This window comes from Pseudorasbora parva, chromosome 6, assembly GCF_024679245.1.
Source record: "Pseudorasbora parva isolate DD20220531a chromosome 6, ASM2467924v1, whole genome shotgun sequence".
Classification (NCBI taxonomy): Eukaryota; Metazoa; Chordata; class Actinopteri; order Cypriniformes; family Gobionidae; genus Pseudorasbora; species Pseudorasbora parva.
Window position 1 is genome coordinate 1,454,914 of NC_090177.1, and position 21,579 is coordinate 1,476,492.

At 38.4% G+C, this 21,579-nt stretch overlaps 1 protein-coding gene across 1 annotated transcript in view; it reads left to right on the forward strand.

Moving 5' to 3' along the window:
- The window catches only part of LOC137078243 (cyclin-dependent kinase-like 4), a 31,597-nt gene that overhangs the window by 9,018 nt on the left and 1,000 nt on the right, over positions 1–21,579 (forward strand). The window contains exons 3-9 of the mRNA XM_067445394.1: positions 9,434–9,615; positions 13,314–13,426; positions 15,360–15,490; positions 15,905–15,993; positions 16,307–16,427; positions 16,527–16,687; positions 17,410–17,543. Coding sequence (XP_067301495.1) covers positions 9,434–9,615; positions 13,314–13,426; positions 15,360–15,490; positions 15,905–15,993; positions 16,307–16,427; positions 16,527–16,687; positions 17,410–17,543 — 931 coding nt within the window. The remainder of the gene's footprint in view (positions 1–9,433; positions 9,616–13,313; positions 13,427–15,359; positions 15,491–15,904; positions 15,994–16,306; positions 16,428–16,526; positions 16,688–17,409; positions 17,544–21,579) is intronic.

A 21,579-nucleotide genomic window follows, 5' to 3' on the forward strand; every position in this document is an offset into this window, starting at 1 on the left:
AAGTGTGGGGGACGAAAATACATTTTATTAAAAGTGCGGGGGACGAAAATACATTTTATTAAAAGTGTGGGGGACGAAAATACATTTTATTAAAAGTGTGGGGGACGAAAATACATTTTATTAAAAGTGCGGGGGACGAAAATACATTTTATTAAAAGTGTGGGGGACGAAAATACATTTTATTAAAAGTGCGGGGGACGAAAATACATTTTATTAAAAGTTCGGGGGACGAAAATACATTTTATTATAAGTGCGGGGGACGAAAATACATTTTATTAAAAGTGCGGGGGACGAAAATACATTTTATTAAAAGTGCGGGGGACGAAAATACATTTTATTAAAAGTGTGGGGGACGAAAATACATTATATAAAAAGTGCGGGGGACGAAAATACATTTTATTAAAAGTGCGGGGGACGAAAATACATTATATAAAAAGTGCGGGGGACGAAAATACATTTTATTAAAAGTGTGAAGGACGAAAATACATTTTATTAAAAGTGCGGGGGACGAAAATACATTTTATTATAAGTGTGGGGGACGAAAATACATTATATAAAAAGTGCGGGGGACGAAAATACATTTTATTAAAAGTGTGAAGGACGAAAATACATTTTATTAAAAGTGTGGGGGACGAAAATACATTTTATTAAAAGTGTGAAGGACGAAAATACATTTTATTAAAAGTGTGGGGGACGAAAATACATTTTATTAAAAGTGTGGAGGACGAAAATACATTTTATTAAAAGTGCGGGGGACGAAAATACATTTTATTAAAACTGCGGGGGACGAAAATACATTTTATTAAAAGTTCGGGGGACGAAAATACATTTTATTAAAAGTGTGGGGGACGAAAATACATTATATAAAAAGTGCGGGGGACGAAAATACATTTTATTAAAAGTGCGGGGGACGAAAATACATTTTATTAAAAGTGTGGGGGACGAAAATACATTATATAAAAAGTGCGGGGGACGAAAATACATTTTATTAAAAGTGCGGGGGACGAAAATACATTATATAAAAAGTTCGGGGGACGAAAATACATTATATAAAAAGTTCAGGGGACGAAAATACATTATATAAAAAGTGCGGGGGACGAAAATACATTTTATTAAAAGTGTGGGGGACGAAAATACATTTTATTAAAAGTGCGGGGGACGAAAATACATTTTATTAAAAGTGTGGAGGACGAAAATACATTTTATTAAAAGTGCGGGGGACGAAAATACATTATATAAAAAGTTCGGGGGGACGAAAATACATTATATAAAAAGTGTGGGGGACGAAAATACATTTTATTAAAAGTGTGGGGGACGAAAATACATTTTATTAAAAGTGTGGGGGACGAAAATACATTTTATTAAAAGTGTGGGGGACGAAAATACATTTTATTAAAAGTGTGGGGGACGAAAATACATTTTATTAAAAGTGTGGGGGACGAAAATACATTATATAAAAAGTTTGTGGGACGAAAATACATTTTATTAAAAGTGTGGAGGACGAAAATACATTTTATTAAAAGTGCGGGGGACGAAAATACATTTTATTAAAACTGCGGGGGACGAAAATACATTTTATTAAAACTGCGGGGGACGAAAATACATTTTATTAAAAGTGTGGGGGACGAAAATACATTTTATTAAAAGTTCGGGGGACGAAAATACATTTTATTAAAACTGCGGGGGACGAAAATACATTTTATTAAAAGTTCGGGGGACGAAAATACATTTTATTAAAAGTGTGGGGGACGAAAATACATTATATAAAAAGTGCGGGGGACGAAAATACATTTTATTAAAAGTGCGGGGGACGAAAATACATTTTATTAAAAGTGTGGGGGACGAAAATACATTATATAAAAAGTGCGGGGGACGAAAATACATTTTATTAAAAGTGCGGGGGACGAAAATACATTATATAAAAAGTTCGGGGGACGAAAATACATTATATAAAAAGTTCAGGGGACGAAAATACATTATATAAAAAGTGCGGGGGACGAAAATACATTTTATTAAAAGTGTGGAGGACGAAAATACATTTTATTAAAAGTGCGGGGGACGAAAATACATTTTATTAAAAGTGTGGAGGACGAAAATACATTTTATTAAAAGTGCGGGGGACGAAAATACATTATATAAAAAGTTCGGGGGGACGAAAATACATTATATAAAAAGTGTGGAGGACGAAAATACATTTTATTAAAAGTGTGGGGGACGAAAATACATTTTATTAAAAGTGTGGGGGACGAAAATACATTATATAAAAAGTTCGTGGGACGAAAATACATTTTATTAAAAGTGTGGAGGACGAAAATACATTTTATTAAAAGTGTGGGGGACGAAAATACATTTTATTATAAGTGCGGGGGACGAAAATACATTTTATTAAAAGTGTGGGGGACGAAAATACATTTTATTAAAAGTGTGGGGGACGAAAATACATTTTATTATAAGTGCGGGGGACGAAAATACATTTTATTAAAAGTGTGGAGGACGAAAATACATTTTATTAAAAGTGCGGGGGACGAAAATACATTTTATTAAAAGTGTGGGGGACGAAAATACATTTTATTAAAAGTGTGGGGGACGAAAATACATTTTATTAAAAGTGTGGGGGACGAAAATACATTATATAAAAAGTTCGTGGGACGAAAATACATTTTATTAAAAGTGTGGAGGACGAAAATACATTTTATTAAAAGTGTGGAGGACGAAAATACATTATATAAAAAGTGCGGGGGACGAAAATACATTTTATTAAAAGTGCGGGGGACGAAAATACATTTTATTAAAAGTGTGGGGGACGAAAATACATTTTATTAAAAGTGTGGAGGACGAAAATACATTATATAAAAAGTGCGGGGGACGAAAATACATTTTATTAAAAGTGTGGAGGACGAAAATACATTTTATTATAAGTGCGGGGGACGAAAATACATTTTATTAAAAGTGCGGGGGACGAAAATACATTTTATTATAAGTGTGGAGGACGAAAATACATTATATAAAAAGTGCGGGGGACGAAAATACATTTTATTATAAGTGTGGAGGACGAAAATACATTATATAAAAAGTGTGGAGGACGAAAATACATTTTATTAAAAGTGTGGAGGACGAAAATACATTTTATTAAAAGTGCGGGGGACGAAAATACATTTTATTAAAAGTGTGGGGGACGAAAATACATTTTATTAAAAGTGCGGGGGACGAAAATACATTTTATTAAAAGTGTGGAGGACGAAAATACATTTTATTATAAGTGTGGGGGACGAAAATACATTTTATTATAAGTGCGGGGGACGAAAATACATTTTATTAAAAGTGTGGGGGACGAAAATACATTTTATTAAAAGTGCGGGGGACGAAAATACATTTTATTAAAAGTGTGGGGGACGAAAATACATTTTATTAAAAGTGTGGGGGACGAAAATACATTTTATTAAAAGTGTGGAGGACGAAAATACATTTTATTATAAGTGTGGGGGACGAAAATACATTTTATTATAAGTGCGGGGGACGAAAATACATTTTATTAAAAGTGTGGGGGACGAAAATACATTTTATTAAAAGTGCGGGGGACGAAAATACATTTTATTAAAAGTGTGGGGGACGAAAATACATTTTATTAAAAGTGTGGGGGACGAAAATACATTTTATTAAAAGTGCGGGGGACGAAAATACATTTTATTAAAAGTGTGGGGGACGAAAATACATTTTATTAAAAGTGCGGGGGACGAAAATACATTTTATTAAAAGTTCGGGGGACGAAAATACATTTTATTATAAGTGCGGGGGACACGTCCCCCGCGTAATCTAGGCCCAGGGCGGCGCCATCTGCTGGAAACTCTTCATTTAGCGCGATTGTTTGCCAGGCTTCAGTGCGTTAACCGATCGGGACTGCTATATTTCTGTCCCTTACAGCGATTTCGTTTAACATGTAAACGCATTAAACTGCTCTCTGTCAGCTTATTGAAGTGCATATTTTAATGTAATGTGTTCTCACGTGGCGATTTAAAAGTGTAGTCCATGTATATAGCAAATAACTTTAATAAAACATCAGATTTATATTTAAATTGTGAAAGTTTGTGAGAAAAATTGTGAGTTACTCGATTCAGATTTCTTAGTGTATTCTTTTTACAGAGAAAACATCCATTGACATTAAAGCAGTATGAATGTGTTTTGAAAATAAATCATTTTTCTTTTTTAATGTACAATTGTTAATGTACAACGCTTTGCAAGCTTTTTTAATTAACCGCAAGAACACCTCTACGGAATGGTTGTCATTAATGTTTCCACATTATTGGTTTCTCAAATATTACATGGCTGTATTTTTAGTGCTAACAGTCAAAAATAAAAATTGGTAGTCAAAGAAATATTGAAAGTTGGTGATCTCATGTTTATTTGTTCTTACTAATAATCATTTATAAGAGAGTAAGCTACATTATTAATTTGCAGGGTATGGAATAACATTCATAGAGTAATACGACTCTTAAGCTCTTTTAAAAGGGCTACTTTTACGTCTACTTTGAGTAGTATTTAGGACATTTTAGGACGTATTTTTCAGTACTCTTTCCACCATTGGAAATAACACAACATGGTAACAAAACACACATTTACAGTTACACACACACACACACACACACACACACACACCACAAGTGTAGTGTGCGAACTCTAAACACCCCAGTACCACACATCAGTTTAAATAGATGTGTGTGTGGTTTGGGTTTCAGAGATGTTTAGATAACTTCACATCTTCCCTTGAACATGCTTCGCTCTTAGATCTATTTAATTACTTTTTTAATATATATAACATATCAGTTTTATCATTTATTTTTTATTATAAGCTGTTTGGTATAATTATATTGTTTAGCCTAATAATAATAATAATAATAATAATAATAATAATAATAATAAAGAATTTATCTGTCACCAAAATGTCAGCCCAATAGAGAAATGTTTTGCTCAGTGAGAAAAGAAATTAGAGGGAACATTGCACCTAACCTAACTCTAAGCTAACCTAACTTAACCTAACTCTAATCTAACCTAACTTAACCTAACTTATCTTAACCTAACTTATCTTAACCTAACCTAACTTAACTTATCTTAACCTAACTTATCTTAACCTAACTTATCTTAACCTAACATTACTTAACCTAACTTATCTTAACCTAACCTAACTTAACTTATCTTAACCTAACATTACTTAACCTAACTTATCTTAACCTAACCTAACTTAACTTATCTTAACCTAACTTATCTTAACCTAACTTATCTTAACCTAACTTATCTTAACCTAACTTATCTTAACCTAACATTACTTAACCTAACATTACTTAACCTAACTTATCTTAAGCTAACCTAATTTAACCTAATTTATCTTAACCTAACTCTAACCCTAACCTGACCTAATTTAACTTAACCTAAATCTAACCTGAGCTAACCTAATTTAACCTAACTCCAACCTAACCCTAACTCTAACCTGACCTAATTTAATTTAACCTTACTTAACCTAACCTAACCCAGCTCTAACCTACTCTAACCCTAACTCTAACCTGACCTAATTTAATTTAACCTTACTTATCCTAACCTAACCTAGCTCTAACCTAGGGCCTGTACCATGATGGTAGTTTAACAAACTCAGGATTACCGGATTAGTTTTGCGTTGACAAAACCAAACCAATGTATTAAGGCTTTGTTGGTCCCATGATGCTGATCATCTGCTTTCTCTGTCAACTCAGGCTTTGATCCTGAGTTCAGGAGTTTAGCTGTGACATCAGCAGTGAACAGCCAATCACACGCTGTGGAACTAAGATTCACTTCTCGCGAGAGAAGCAGCAAGATTCATTACTCTCTTCTGCAGAATATTAAATGATTTAAAAATATTAAGAATTTAAAAAAAATTACACAGCAAGAAAAAAAAGAGCTGTCTATGAAAGAGGACAACTTAAAGAAACAATATTATCCGTCAATGCAAGTAAAAGTTATAAAGTTAGTTTAGTTAATATATAGAGAAAATTGAACATTTAAGCTCAGTAAGCTTCCTTTTTGATAGTTTTATTTATTGATTTTAAAGATTATTTGTATGACTTTATGTAGGCTATTTATATTAATTTTAACAAAGTGTCTACTAATGATTGATTAACTAAAATTATAAATGTGTAATTGATTAAGGGTAATCTAAATCATTCAGAATTATTTAAAAAATAAAATAAGCATTGTTAAAAGCCAGACGCTTTAGTCTTTAAAACCCATTTGCTATTTAGTGACTTTTAATTTCAATTAGAAACAGGGGGAGTGACTTTATTGAATCAGAGGTGTGTCACTTTGCTCAAAGCTGATTGGTCCAATTTCAGTTTGAGATCTCTTATCCAGAACATAACCTGCCCTGGAACAGGTTGGCTGTGGAGCGTAGGTTACTATGGTGATGAACACTGCTAAAAGCCAAACCCCTTTAATGGTACCTAAAACCCAGGATTGGTACAAACTAAGCTTAAACAAATCTGGCTAGCTAGCTAAACCAGCTTCATGGTACAGGCCCCTACTCTAACCCTAACTCTAACCTGACCTAATTTAATTTAACCTAACTTAACCTAACCTAACCCAGCTCTAACCTACTCTAACCCTAACTCTAACCTGACCTTATTTAATTTAACCTAACTTAACCTAACCTAACCCAGCTCTAACCTACTCTAACCCTAACTCTAACCTGACCTTATTTAATTTAACCTAACTTAACCTAACCTAACCCACTTCTAACCTACTCTAACCCTAACTCTAACCTGACCTAATTTAATTTAACCTAACTTAACCTAACCTAACCCAGCTCTAACCTACTCTAACCCTAACTCTAACCTGACCTAATTTAATTTAACCTAACTTAACCTAACCTAACCCAGCTCTAACCTACTTCAACCCTAACTCTAACCTGACCTTATTTAATTTAACCTAACTTAACCTAACCTAACCCAGCTCTAACCTACTCTAACCCTAACTCTAACCTGACCTAATTTAATTTAACCTATCTTAACCTAACCTAACCTAGCTCTAACCTACTCTAACCCTTACTCTAACCTGACCTAATTTAATTTAACCTAACTTAACCTAACCTAACCTAACCTAGCTCGAACCTACTCTAACCCTAAATCTAACCTGACCTTATTTAATTTAACCTAACTTAACCTAACCTAGCTCTAACCTACTCTAACCCTAAATCTAACCTGACCTAATTTAATTTAACCTAACTTAACCTAACCTAACCCAGCTCTAACCTACTCTAACCCTAACTCTAACCTGACCTTATTTAATTTAACCTAACTTAACCTAACCTAACCCAGCTCTAACCTACTCTAACCCTAACTCTAACCTGACCTAATTTAATTTAACCTATCTTAACCTAACCTAACCTAGCTCTAACCTACTTTAACCCTAACTCTAACCTGACCTAATTTAATTTAACCTAACTTAACCTAACCTAACCCAGCTCTAACCTACTCTAACCCTAACTCTAACCTGACCTAATTTATTTAACCTATCTTAACCTAACCTAACCTAGCTCTAACCTACTTTAACCCTAACTCTAACCTGACCTAATTTAATTTAACCTAACTTAACCTAACCTAACCCAGCTCTAACCTACTCTAACCCTAACTCTAACCTGACCTAATTTAATTTAACCTATCTTAACCTAACCTAACCCAGCTCTAACCTACTCTAACCCTAACTCTAACCTGACCTTATTTAATTTAACCTATCTTAACCTAACCTAACCCAGCTCTAACCTACTCTAACCCTAAATCTAACCTGACCTAATTTAATTTAACCTAACTTAACCTAACCTAACCTACTCTAACCCTAACTCTAACTTGACCTAATTTAATTTAACCTAATTTAACCCAACCTAACCTAGCTCTATCCTTCTCTAACCCTTACTCTAACCTGACCTAATTTAATTTAACTTAACCTAACTCTAACCTGACCTAATTTAATTTAATTTAACCTAACTCTAACCTGACCTAATTTAATTTAACCTAACCTAACTCTAACCTGACCTAACCTAATTTAACCTAACTCTAACTCTAACCTGACCTAATTTAATTTAACTTAACCTAACTCTAATCTGACTGTACCTAACCCAGCGTTTCTCAAAGTGTGGGGCGCGCCCCACTGGTGGGGAATAGAGACATGACAAGTGGGGCGCGACAAACGGGAGGAAATTTGTAAAAATGTTTTGCCCATCTCTATTAACCTTTTGAGCGGTCCTACATGATTTTTTTATTTCTGTGCCCCTGAGAGTACGGTACCACATATGGGATTTAGAATGTTTAGTGACGTGACATAATTGCCAGTTTCTGTCAGATTTCGCGCTTTGGCTGGCGCTGAGCCAGATGCGGACGCGCTCAGCTCTTGACAACATCTTGCAGTGTTTTCAACCTCATAATGTTTATTTTAGGTTTTATTTAATAGGTAGCATTTAAATACACATAAGTACTAGTAAAATAATACATTTAGAGTTTGTGGAATACACACTGGTGTCTATGGAAGCAACAATAACAATCCATTCAAATATAACTTGCTGACATAACAATAATAAATAATAATACATTTTATTTATTACATTTTAAAGAAAATCTCAAAGTGCTACAAAGGTAGGAAAAAAAATTGCTTTGAATTCCACATTATTTATTCATCAGATACACATAGTGTAAGTAACTATATAAAGTTTACTCGATTCTTCTCCCAGTTCAGCGGTCACTTACTTACTCCAGGAGAAACTGATGAATATACGTGCTGTAAATCCGATTGACAGTGCATTTGTTCAAAGCAAATGCTGCAGCGCCCATCTTACATTATAGACCAAAATCAAGATAAGATCATTTATAAAGGTTTTTAAATGGCAAAACACATTAACAATTTGATTATTAGATAGTTGATAAAATGGTAAGCAAGTCAATATTTTGAATAAAAAAGAAAAAACGTACTAAAAGCGATAAATCTGTCATACAGCGCTATTTCGGTTGTGGTGAGTCACGCGATAAACATGACGTGTTGCCATGGAAACATAAAGGTGAAAAGTTCTAAAATAACGTTGCCTTAAAAAAAACTCTAAAATATTAAACTAACTTGACACATTTAAGGTTAAAATGTGATGTTAATAAAATAAATGTTAACAGGAAACCTTAAAGCCTAGATAATTACCATTTTGTTGGGGTGATGGTGACAGGTGGGGCTCGGAGCCCTTCCCTACCTCCAAAGTGGGGAATGGCAGAAAAAGTTTGAGAAACACTGACCTAACCTAACACTAACCCACTCTGGTCTAACTTAACCTAACCTAATCTAAACTAGCTCTAACCTATTCTAACCCTAACTTTAACTCTAACCTGACCTAACCTAATTTAACCTAACCTAACCTAATCCTGTGTTTGTCTGTCAGATCATCCACAGGGACGTTAAGCCAGAGAATGTTCTGGTTTCTCAGCTCGGTGTGGTCAAGCTCTGTGATTTTGGCTTTGCCCGTACGGTTTCAGACGCTCCTGGCGAGGTTTACACCGACTATGTGGCGACTCGCTGGTATCGAGCTCCAGAGCTTCTGGTGGGAGACGCCAAATATGGGAAGTGAGTTACAGCACACAGAAGTCCGGTTTAACTCCGCATACTCTAGCCTGTTCCACAAAGCTGATTTCAGTTGTTACCCAGGTAAGTTCGAGATTAGTTTGAGCAAACTCTGGTTTTTCGGGCTCAAGAAGGTGGATTGGTTTTTATCAGTGTTCATCACCATGGTTACTTACACTACACGGCTAACCTGAGAGTTTTTGAATCGAAATTGAAATGTAATCGAGAATCGCTTTGGAATCGATTTGACAGCTTGTGAATCGAAATCGAAAATTTTATAGAGAATCGATATCGAATCGATTTGAGAGCTTGTGAATTTAAATTGTATCGATTTGAGAGCCTGTGAATCGAAAATTTAATTAAGAATCGGAATCGATTTGAGAGCTTGTGAATCGAAAATTTAACCGCGAATTGAAATCAAATTAATTTGAGTGCTTGTGAATTGAAATCGAATTGATTTGAGAGCTTGTGAATTGAACATTTTATTAAGAATCGGAATCGATTTGAGAGCTTGTGAATTGGAACCGATTTGAGAGCCTGTGAATTGAAATCGAATTGATTTGAGAGCTTGTGAATCGAAATCGAAAATTTAATCGAGAATCGATATTGAATTGATTTGAGAGCTTGTGAATCGAAAATTTAATCGAGAATCGAAATCGAATCGATTTGAAAGCTTGTGAATCGAAATCGAAAATTTTATCGAGAATTGAAATCGAATCGATTTGAGAGCTTGTGAATCGAAATCGAAAATTGAATCGAGAATCGAAATTGAATCTATTTGAGAGCTGTGAATCGATATCGAATTGATTTCAGAGCTTGTGAATCAAAATCAAAAATTGAATCGAGAATCGATATCGAATCGATTTGAGAGCTGTGAATTGAAATCGAATCGATTTGAGAGCTTGTGAATTGAAATCGAATCAATTTGAGAGCTTGTGAATTGAAATCGAATCGATTTGAGAGCTTGTGAATCGAAATCGAATCGATTTGAGAGCTTGTGAATCGAAATCGAAAATTTAATCGAGAATCGATATTGAATTGATTTGAGAGCTTGTGAATCGAAAATTTAATCGAGAATTGAAAGCGAATCGATTCGTGAGCTTGTGAATCGAAATCGAATCGATTTGAAAGCTTGTGAATCGAAATCGAAAATTTTATCGAGAATTGAAATCGAATCGATTTGAGAGCTTGTGAATCGAAATCGAAAATTGAATCGAGAATCGAAATTGAATCTATTTGAGAGCTGTGAATCGATATCGAATTGATTTCAGAGCTTGTGAATCAAAATCAAAAATTGAATCGAGAATCGATATCGAATCGATTTGAGAGCTGTGAATTGAAATCGAATCGATTTGAGAGCTTGTGAATTGAAATCGAATCGATTTGAGAGCTTGTGAATTGAAATCTAAAATTTAATCGAGAATCAAAATCGAATCGATTTGTGAGCTTGTGAATTGAAATCGAATCGATTTGAGAGCTTTTGAATCGAAATCGAAAATTTTATTGAGAATCGATATTGAATTGATTTGAGAGCTTGTAAACCGAAATCGGAAATGTAATCAAGAATCGAAATAGAATCAATTTTAGAGCTTGTGAATCAAAATCAAAAAAAAATTGGAGAATCGATATCGAATTGATTTGAGAGCTTGTGAATTGAAATCGAATCGAATTGGAACATCTGAATCGATAACAAGCCCTAGCAACAAATCAATCATGTGGGCGGGCTCTAGCGGCAAGTGCACGGCACGAGATTATTTTCTGCACTTTTCCACACATCTTTAAAGGTCAGCAAAACATTTCTCTCGTAAGTCAGAGAAAAAGTCTCTTTGACCAGGTTGCCAGGTTTTCACAACAAAACCCGCCCAATCGCAACTGTGTTAAAGTTGCCCAATTCTGCAGGAAAACCGCAGACTTGCCAACACTGGCCCTTGATCGCGGTTTGTCGTCATTCGCCTCCGGTTCTTTTTCAATGACGTACGATTGGCATTTACTGGGGAATATCTGATTTAACGCTCACATGGCTGACGCTAATGCACGTACCCAATTCAAATCCAATGTATTACCACATATGAGTGAGGCCCGAATCTGATCTGAGGATATCAGAATCCATTCGTTTTTTACTGCTTACACAATCACGTCATATTCAAGCGGCTCCTCCTGCGATCTCTCCTGAAGCCGATACTGTAGTAATGTAAACTGCTGTTTCTCGTCTGGCCACTAGAGCGGCTCCAGAAGCCGATACTGTAGTAATGTAAACTGCAGTTCCTCGTCTGGCCACTAGAGCGGCTCCAGAAGCCGATACTGTAGTAATGTAAACTGCAGTTCCTCGTCTGGCCACTAGAGCGGCTCCAGAAGCTGATACTGTAGTAATGTAAACTGCAGTTCCTCGTCTGGCCACTAGAGCGGCTCCAGAAGCCGATACTGTAGTAATGTAAACTGCAGTTCCTCGTCTGGCCACTAGAGCAGCTCCAGAAGCCGATACTGTAGTAATGTAAACTGTAATTCCTCCACTGGCCACTAGAGCGGCTCCAGAAGCCGATACTGTAGTAATGTAAACTGCAGTTCCCCCTCTGGCCACTAGAGCGGCTCCAGAAGCCGATACTGTAGTAATGTAAACTGCAGTTCCCCCTCTGGTCACTAGAGCGGCTCCAGAAGCCGATACTGTAGTAATGTAAACTGTAATTCCTCGTCTGGCCACTAGAGCGGCTCCAGAAGGAGCAGAATCTCATTGAGCCTCATGTTAAAATGCCCAACTTTACAGCAGAATAAAACACATTTACAGTCTGAGACTAACTGTGGTTTTGGTCTATACGGCTAATTTTGCCCTTCATGACGACTGAGAGGGGGTGAATTATTTTATAACTCATTCGTTTACGTTATATAAAGCCTTAAAGTTCTGCATAATTAAGGGCGTGGTCAGTTTGAGTGACAGGTGGATAGCCATTTATCCGCCGTCTATAGTCATCACGTCTACGTTACGCTTCAGAACAGCTCGTCGGATCCTATGGGTGACGTCACGGACACTACAGCCATATTTTTTTACAGTCTATGATCGTATCCGATCTGTGCCACGTGAAAGGAAAAAAATCGGAATTGGGTCACTTAAACCATGCAGTGTAAATGGGGCCTAATAAATCATACCAAGTTATGTTTTTTTTTTTGAAAATGTAAAAATGCTGAATGTTTCCTGTGATGGGTAGGTTTAGGGGCAGTGTGTGTGTGTGTGATGGGTAGGTTTAGGGGCAGTGTATGTGTGTGTGTGTGTGATGGGTAGGTTTAGGGGTAGTGTGTGTGTGTGTGTGTGTTGGGTAGGTTTAGGGGTAGTGTGTGTGTGTGTGTGATGGGTAGGTTTAGGGGCAGTGTACGGGGATAGAATGTACAGTTTATACAGTATAAAAAACATTATGCCTAAGAAAAGTCCCCATAAAACATGGAAACGCAACATGTGTGTGTGTGTGTGTGTGTGTGTGTGTGTGTGTGTGTTCGTTCCTTGTATAGCAATACTTGTGAGGGCACAAATGTCCTCACTTATATAGTAAAATATGAAAACAACTCACTAGTTTGACATTGGACTGGTCCTCACTAGTTAAAGGCTTATAAATCGGCCAAAACATGTTTTTATTTAAATCTATTGTCTTGCACATGTTTCTGTGATGGGGGGGGTTTAAGAGGTGTGTGTGTGTGTGTGTTTGCGTGCTCAGGGCGGTGGACGTGTGGGCCGTGGGCTGCCTGTTCTTTGAGATGTTGAGCGGTTCTCCTCTGTTTCCGGGCGACTCTGACATTGACCAGCTTCACCTGCTCATCAGCTGCTTCGGTGAGTTCTGCCTCCACACTCGAGACTCAGTTCTGCGTCCCAATTCGCCTACTCATACTACGTCCTAAAAGTTTTTGTGATGAAAAAGTACATACTTTTGAGTGTGTAGCAGAAGAGTGTGTAAGCTTCGGGACTACTCCGCTATCTTTAACGGACTCTGCCGCTCAGTTACGAGCATCCCATAACCGTTTAAACTGACTTGTCAATCATCATACAGTTAAAATCCTCCACATTCAGTTTAATCTCCTTCCGTATCGGAGAGAAATGTAGACACACACACACACACACACACACACAAACACACACACGTTTGTTTTTGTGACATTCCATAGGCGTAATGGTTTTTATACTGTACAAACCGTATTTTCTATCCCCTTACACTGCCCCTAAACCTACCCATCACACACACATACACACACACACGCACACACACACACACACACACACACACACACACACACACACACACACACACACACTGCCCCTAAACCTACCCATCACAGGAAACATTCTGCATTTTTACTTTCTCATAAAAACTCCTCCTGTGTGATTTATAAGCCTTTTGTAAAGTGGGGCCATGGGTAATGTCCTCATATTTCACCCTCTCCTGTAATACCTGTGTCATACCCATGGCATTATACACATTTGGGTCCTCATATGTCACACACACACACACACACACACACACACACAAACACACACACACACACACACACACACACTCTCTCACTCATTGATCTGCCGTGTGTTTTTTTAATGCAGACTCTCCTCATGTGTTTGCAGTTTAAATACAACACCGGCTAAGATTGTTTATTTCAGCGCCCGCGTGCAGTCAGGGTTGCCAAGTTTTTACAACAAAACCCGTCGACTACAGCCCTAAACAATAGCTTCTCGGGGGGTTCTCCGGGGGAAAATGGCGTTTGGGGGTAAAATGTGTGTTATTTTGGCATGGTTGCTACTAAAATCACACTCATCATCCCGGAGGCTTGCTCCAAGAAACAAATTCCGTTGCAGTGTACTTGTACATTTGTAATGACAATAAACTTCTATCTATCAGACTCATATTCTGACTAGAGCTGAGGATGACCACGGCAGGCTAGGCTTTAACTTGGTGGACAAAGTATCTTAAATTGATGGATTTGTAACAGTGGGATCTTCAGTGTTTAGTTCCGAGTGTTAATAAAGAAGCTAAGATGATTTCCAGCATACATTTTATCTGGCTGATGTCCTCTTGTTTTTATTTTGTTCATCTCACACATCTATTTAATCCTTTTTTGTGTTTTATAAAGGGTTGTTTTGCCCTACATAAGACACAAACTTTATTTTTACCTCTTACCAGTTAGAATCAGTACAAATATATTTAATATAGTGTCTAGCAATGAGCATAAAAAGTAAATAAATATATATCTTTTTTTATTTTATTTAAAAAAATGTAATGTTAACTTTTTCCCTGCCAAAAACTGAATTTTCCGTGTTTCCGTGTTTTCACTGTTAGCCGCTAGGGGGCGCTATTACGCATCTCCTGAATGAGTCCTGAATCTCCTGATCAAAACACAGGCGAAGAAGACGCAGAAACAAACGATCGTATGCATGCATATGTAGAACAACGCGATCATCGACATTAAACATCATGATTTTCTCAGCTTTTTGTTCAAGATGTTGCTTTTTTATGAAACTTATCCATATTCAAGTGTTGATAAAAAATGAATGCATGAAGCTAGAATAAAATATTTTTTGTTGTTTAAAAAAGAAGCGTGTCAGCTCTTTATTTTGATGCATTGCATGCTCAGATATTCATAAACAAAATATTCTGTGGGCTATTAAATTTTGGTAAAAATGTGTTCATTCAGTCACGCAGCAAGCGGCGTCTTTATGAACGATTCACGATTCATGAAGCGGCGCTCTGCTGTGATTGGTCCTCTCGTGTCCGCAGGTCACATGACCCTTCGGCACCGCGAGGTCTTCTACAGGAACCCGTTGTTCATCGGAGCGACGCTTCCAGAGCCGGCCGAGAGAAACTCACTGCAGAGATCACTGAGCGGACACACACTGGACCTCGCTCAGGTGTGTGTGTGTGTGTGGGCATGTTTTTGTGACATATGAGGACACAAATGTGTATAATGCCATGGGTATGACACAGGTATTACAGGAGAGGGTGAAATATGAGGACATTACCCATGGCCCCACTTTACAAAAGGCTTATAAATCACACAGGAGGAGTTTTTATGAGAAAGTAAAAATGCAGAATGTGTGTGTGTGTGTGTGTGTGTGTGTGTGTGTGTGTGTGTGTGTGTGTGTGTGTGTGTGTGATGGGTAGGTTTAGGGGCAGTGTAAGGGATAGTAAATATGGTTTGTACAGTATAAAAACCATTACGCCTATGGAATGTCCCCACATTTCACAAAAACAAACGTGTGTGTGTGTGCGTGTGTGTGTGTGTGTTTTTCATGCGTAACTGATGTTGAGTCGTCCCGTGTCAGAAATGTCTTCAGATGGATCCGGACAGACGCTCTCAGTGTGCCGATCTGCTACTGCACCCATTCTTCACCAGAGACCGTTTCCACCTGCGGTACACACACACACACACACACACACACACACACACACACACACACACACACACTGCCCCTGCCCCTAAACCTATCTATCCATCACACACACACTGCCCCTAAACCTATCCATCACACACACACACAAACACACTGCCCCTAAACCTATCCATCACACACACACACACACACACACACACACACACACACACACACACACACACACACACACACACACACAAACAAAAATACACTGCCCCTAAACCTATCCATCACACACAAACATACACACACACAGCAGATGTAATGACCATCAGGTTGTTTTATTATCAGCTTTCAGCAAGAACTGGTCAGCAAGACCCACAAGGACCTGAAGGAAAACATCAGAGGCACTAAGAGCAGCAGGAGAGAGAAGCTGGCCATCATGAGATCGGCTCTGGACGACGGCGGACAGGTGAGAAACAGCCAATCAAACGCAGCCCTGCCATGACACCAGCCAATCACAGTGCTCGGAGATTCTTCTGTAATCTGTGTGTGTGTGTGTGTGTCTCAGGACTCAAACCTCAGGCCGTATGATGGAGAGGACAGTGACATCACAGCCAAGTTCCGCCCAGAGGTCACAGAGTCAATCAGTGAGGCTGTAGATCCTCCAATCAGGTGCCCCGCTGCCACAGGAATCCTGCCCCTATCCGACTCCCTGTCCGTCAATCTCAGGTGTTGACCTTTGACTGTGTATGTGTGTGTGTATGTGTGTGTGTGGGCATGTTTTTGTGACATATGAGGACACAAATGTGTATAATGCCATGGGTATGACACAGGTATTACAGGAGAGGGTGAAATATGAGGACATTACCCATGGCCCCACTTTACAAAAGGCTTATAAATCACACAGGAGGAGTTTTTATGAGAAAGTAAAAATGCAGAATGTGTGTGTGTGTGTGTGTGTGTGTGTGTGTGTGTGATGGGTAGGTTTAGGGGCTGTGTGTGTGTGTGTGTGTGTGTGTGTGTGTGTGTGATGGGTAGGTTTAAGGGCAGTGTGTGTGTGTGTGTGTGTGTGTGTGTGTGTGTGTGTGTGTGTGTGTGTGATGGGTAGGTTTAGGGGCAGTGTAAGGGGATAGAAAATACGGTTTGTACAGTATAAAAACCATTACGCCTATGGAATGTCCCCATATGTCACAAAAACAAACATTGTGTGTGTGTGTGTGTGTGTGTGTGTGTGTGTGTGTGTGTGTGTGTGTGTGTGTGTGTGTGTGTGTGTGTGTGTGTGTGAAAGTGAGAGTGCGATGGTGTGAGAGTGTAAGTGTGAGTGTGAGAGTGTGTGTATTTAGTGTGTGAGAGAGAGTGCGCGTGAGTGTGTTTTGTGTGTGTGTGTGAGAGAGAGATTGTGTGTGTGTGTGTATGTCACGTGATTAAATAATTGTTGTGTGTGTTTGCAGGTCGTTTGATCAGACGAGGAAGCCTGTGTGTGTGTTTAAACGGCAGAATATGGCAGGGACTGCTGGGAAACAGACGGAGGGACTGCGTTTCCCTGAACTCAGAAACACACAGCGGCCGGAGCTCAGAGCCCATGGTGTGTGTGTGTGTGTGTGTGTGCGTGTGTGTAATGTGTATAATGACATGGGTATGACACAGGTATTACAGGAGAGGGTGAAATAAAATTAAAAAATAAAACATTTTATTTATAAAGCACTTTACATTTTAAAGAAAATCTCAAAGTGCTATAAATAGAGGAAAATAAATAAATAAATAAAATAAAAATAACAATAATTAATTAATTAATTTAAACATTGAAAGACTTTCTAAACAGGTACGTTTTTAGTCCCGTTTTAAAAATATCAGTTGTGTGTGGAGCCCTCAGGTGTTCAGGAAGGCTCTGTCCCCAGTGTTTGTATATAAGCAGATTTTGGGCCCCATTGAGTATTTTTTCCCCTACTATGGTACTCAATAGGGCCCAAAATCTGCTTATATACAAACATTCTTCCAAATATCTTCCTTTGTGTTCAGCAGAAGAAAGACTATGACTTTAACCCAAGGGGATGGAGCCGATGAGAGCCTGCTGAGATCTTTAACCTGTTAACTGTCGCCGGCCCGCCGGTGGGCCCATTTGCCACTGTATGTTTAAAATAATTATATCCCATATAATATCCTGATCTAATGTTGACAAACTATACATCATTCGAAAGCTTACGAACTCAAGATTCATCCTGTGAAAACCGTTACGAAATTGGACCTTGCGTTACCATGGAAACGGTGCTCTAAATTATTTTAGCGGGCTCCTCCCCAAGTGGCGTCGTCATGTTTCATATTTATTTAACTACTTTATAATAAAAACCTTTTCTAAACTTCACTAAACACATATCGTCGTATATATAGTCTTGTTCAAAATAATAGCAGTACAATGTGACTAACCAGAATAATCAAGGTTTTTCGTATATTTTTTTATTGCTACGTGGCAAACAAGTTACCAGTAGGTTCAGTAGATTCTCAGAAAACAAATGAGACCCAGCATTCATGATATGCACGCTCTTAAGGCTGTGCAATTGGGCAATTAGTTGAATTAGTTGAAAGGGGTGTGTTCAAAAAAATAGCAGTGTGGCATTCAATCACTGAGGTCATCAATTTTGTGAAGAAACAGGTGTGAATCAGGTGGCCCCTATTTAAGGATGAAGCCAACACTTGTTGAACATGCATTTGAAAGCTGAGGAAAATGGGTCGTTCAAGACATTGTTCAGAAGAACAGCGTACTTTGATTAAAAAGTTGATTAGAGAGGGGAAAACCTATAAAGAGGTGCAAAAAATGATAGGCTGTTCAGCTAAAATGATCTCCAATGCCTTAAAATGGAGAGCAAAACCAGAGAGACGTGGAAGAAAACGGAAGACAACCATCAAAATGGATAGAAGAATAACCAGAATGGCAAAGGCTCAGCCAATGATCACCTCCAGGATGATCAAAGACAGTCTGGAGTTACCTGTAAGTACTGTGACAGTTAGAAGACGTCTGTGTGAAGCTAATCTATTTTCAAGAATCCCCCGCAAAGTCCCTCTGTTAAAAAAAAGGCATGTGCAGAAGAGGTTACAATTTGCCAAAGAACACATCAACTGGCCTAAAGAGAAATGGAGGAACATTTTGTGGACTGATGAGAGTAAAATTGTTCTTTTTGGGTCCAAGGGCCACAGGCAGTTTGTGAGACGACCCCCAAACTCTGAATTCAAGCCACAGTACACAGTGAAGACAGTGAAGCATGGAGGTGCAAGCATCATGATATGGGCATGTTTCTCCTACTATGGTGTTGGGCCTATTTCTCGCATACCAGGGATCATGGATCAGTTTGCATATGTTAAAATACTTGAAGAGGTCATGTTGCCCTATGCTGAAGAGGACATGCCCTTGAAATGGTTGTTTCAACAAGACAATGACCCAAAACACACTAGTAAACGGGAAAAGTCTTGGTTCCAAACCAACAAAATTAATGTTATGGAGTGGCCAGCCCAATCTCCAGACCTTAATCCAATTGAGAACTTGTGGGGTGATATCAAAAATGCTATTTCTGAAGCAAAACCAAGAAATGTGAATGAATTGTGGAATGTTGTTAAAGGGGGGGTGAAATGCTGTTTCATGCATACTGATCTTTTTACACTGTTAAAGACTTGGAATCCCATACTAAACATAGACAAAGTTTCAAAAGTTAAGGTGGACGTTTGATGGGAGTATTTCTTTGTCAAAAATACTACTTCCGGTTAGTCATAAGTTTCGGCAAGTTTTTTGAGATCATGCGTCCCCTTTGACGTTAATGGGGGCGGAATTTCCTTGTATGGGCCTTACGGACAATTCTACCGGAAGCGCGTGAGAGAGAGAGAGGGAGAGAGCGAAAGCAACAGCCTACGCCCATCAAAGCGCTGGTTTGTAGGATGCTAAACAGGTGATATAACCAGTAGCTACTGACTTACCCACTGATAGGCCGGCGGTCGATCTGTATTAGCACTTTCCTCACGCGACGGGCGAATCACTTTCCTCACAGAGCGACTCACTTTCCTCACGCGACGGGCGAATCACTTTCCTCACTGAGCGAATCACTTTCCTCACAGAGCGAATCACTTTCCTCACTGAGCGAATCACTTTCCTCACAGAGCGACTCACTTTCCTCACGCGGCAGGCGAATCACTTTCCTCACTGAGCGAATCACTTTCCTCACAGAGCGACTCACTTTCCTCACGCGGCGGGCGAATCACTTTCCTCACTGAGCGAATCACTTTCCTCACAGAGCGAATCACTTTCCTCACAGAGCGACTCACTTTCCTCACGCGGCGGGCGAATCACTTTCCTCACTGAGCGAATCACTTTCCTCACAGAGCGAATCACTTTCCTCACAGAGCGACTCACTTTCCTCACGCGGCGGGCGAATCACTTTCCTCACTGAGCGAATCACTTTCCTCACAGAGCGAATCACTTTCCTCACGCGGCGGGCGAATCACTTTCCTCACTGAGCGAATCACTTTCCTCACAGAGCGAATCACTTTCCTCACTGCAGCGCGCTGCTGCACACGTCATTATTTAGCTCCGCTCACACGACACGCCCCCACCCGCTCGGCTTTTTCCGGAAAGACTCGGAACAGCGCATCTTTCTTATATAATTATAAAAAAAATAAAGACTTTTCGGAGATATGCAGGATGCAATGCTACTCTATAGGTACTCAAGATTGACATGACACTGACTGAAACTGAGTGTTTCACCCCCCCTTTAAAGAATCATGGAGTGGAATAACAGCTGAGAGGTGCCACAAGTTGGTTGACTCCATGCCACACAGATGTCAAGCAGTTTTAAAAAACTGTGGTCATACAACTAAATATTAGTTTAGTGATTCACAGGATTGCTAAATCCCAGAAAAAAAAATGTTTGTACAAAATAGTTTTGAGTTTGTACAGTCAAAGGTAGACACTGCTATTTTTTTGAACACACCCCTTTCAACTAATTGCCCAATTGCACAGCCTTAAGAGCGTGCATATCATGAATGCTGGGTCTTGTTTGTTTTCTGACAATCTACTGAACCTACTGGTAACTTGTTTGCCACGTAGCAATAAAAAATATACTAAAAACCTTGATTATTCTGGTTAGTCACATTGTACTGCTATTATTTTGAACAAGACTGTATATTAAACCGTTTTGTGATATTTGGACAAAAATATATGAATTTGACACAGGAAATTGCATTTAAAAAAATCAATGGAATTTCAACGACACCCGGTGGCTATTTGTGGTACAGCACCTAAATAAATCTCATCTTCTAAAGCATTCTTGAATTGCAACTATTTGAGTTTTTATACGCGATCCGAGCAGAAATAGGAAGCCAATTTAGAGACTGAAGAATTGGTGTATTTGCATATTAAAGTTTTATATATATATATATATGTGTGTGTGTGTGTGTGTGTGTGTGTGTGTGTGTGTGTGTGTGAGCCTGTTTATGTGGTTTATGAGGACACAAATTTGCATAACTACATGGGTATTACACTGGTATTACACTTTAAATGTGGTTTATGAGGACATATCAAATGTCCTCATAATTCAAATGGCCTTAAAAACATACTAAATGACGTTTTTTTGAGAAAG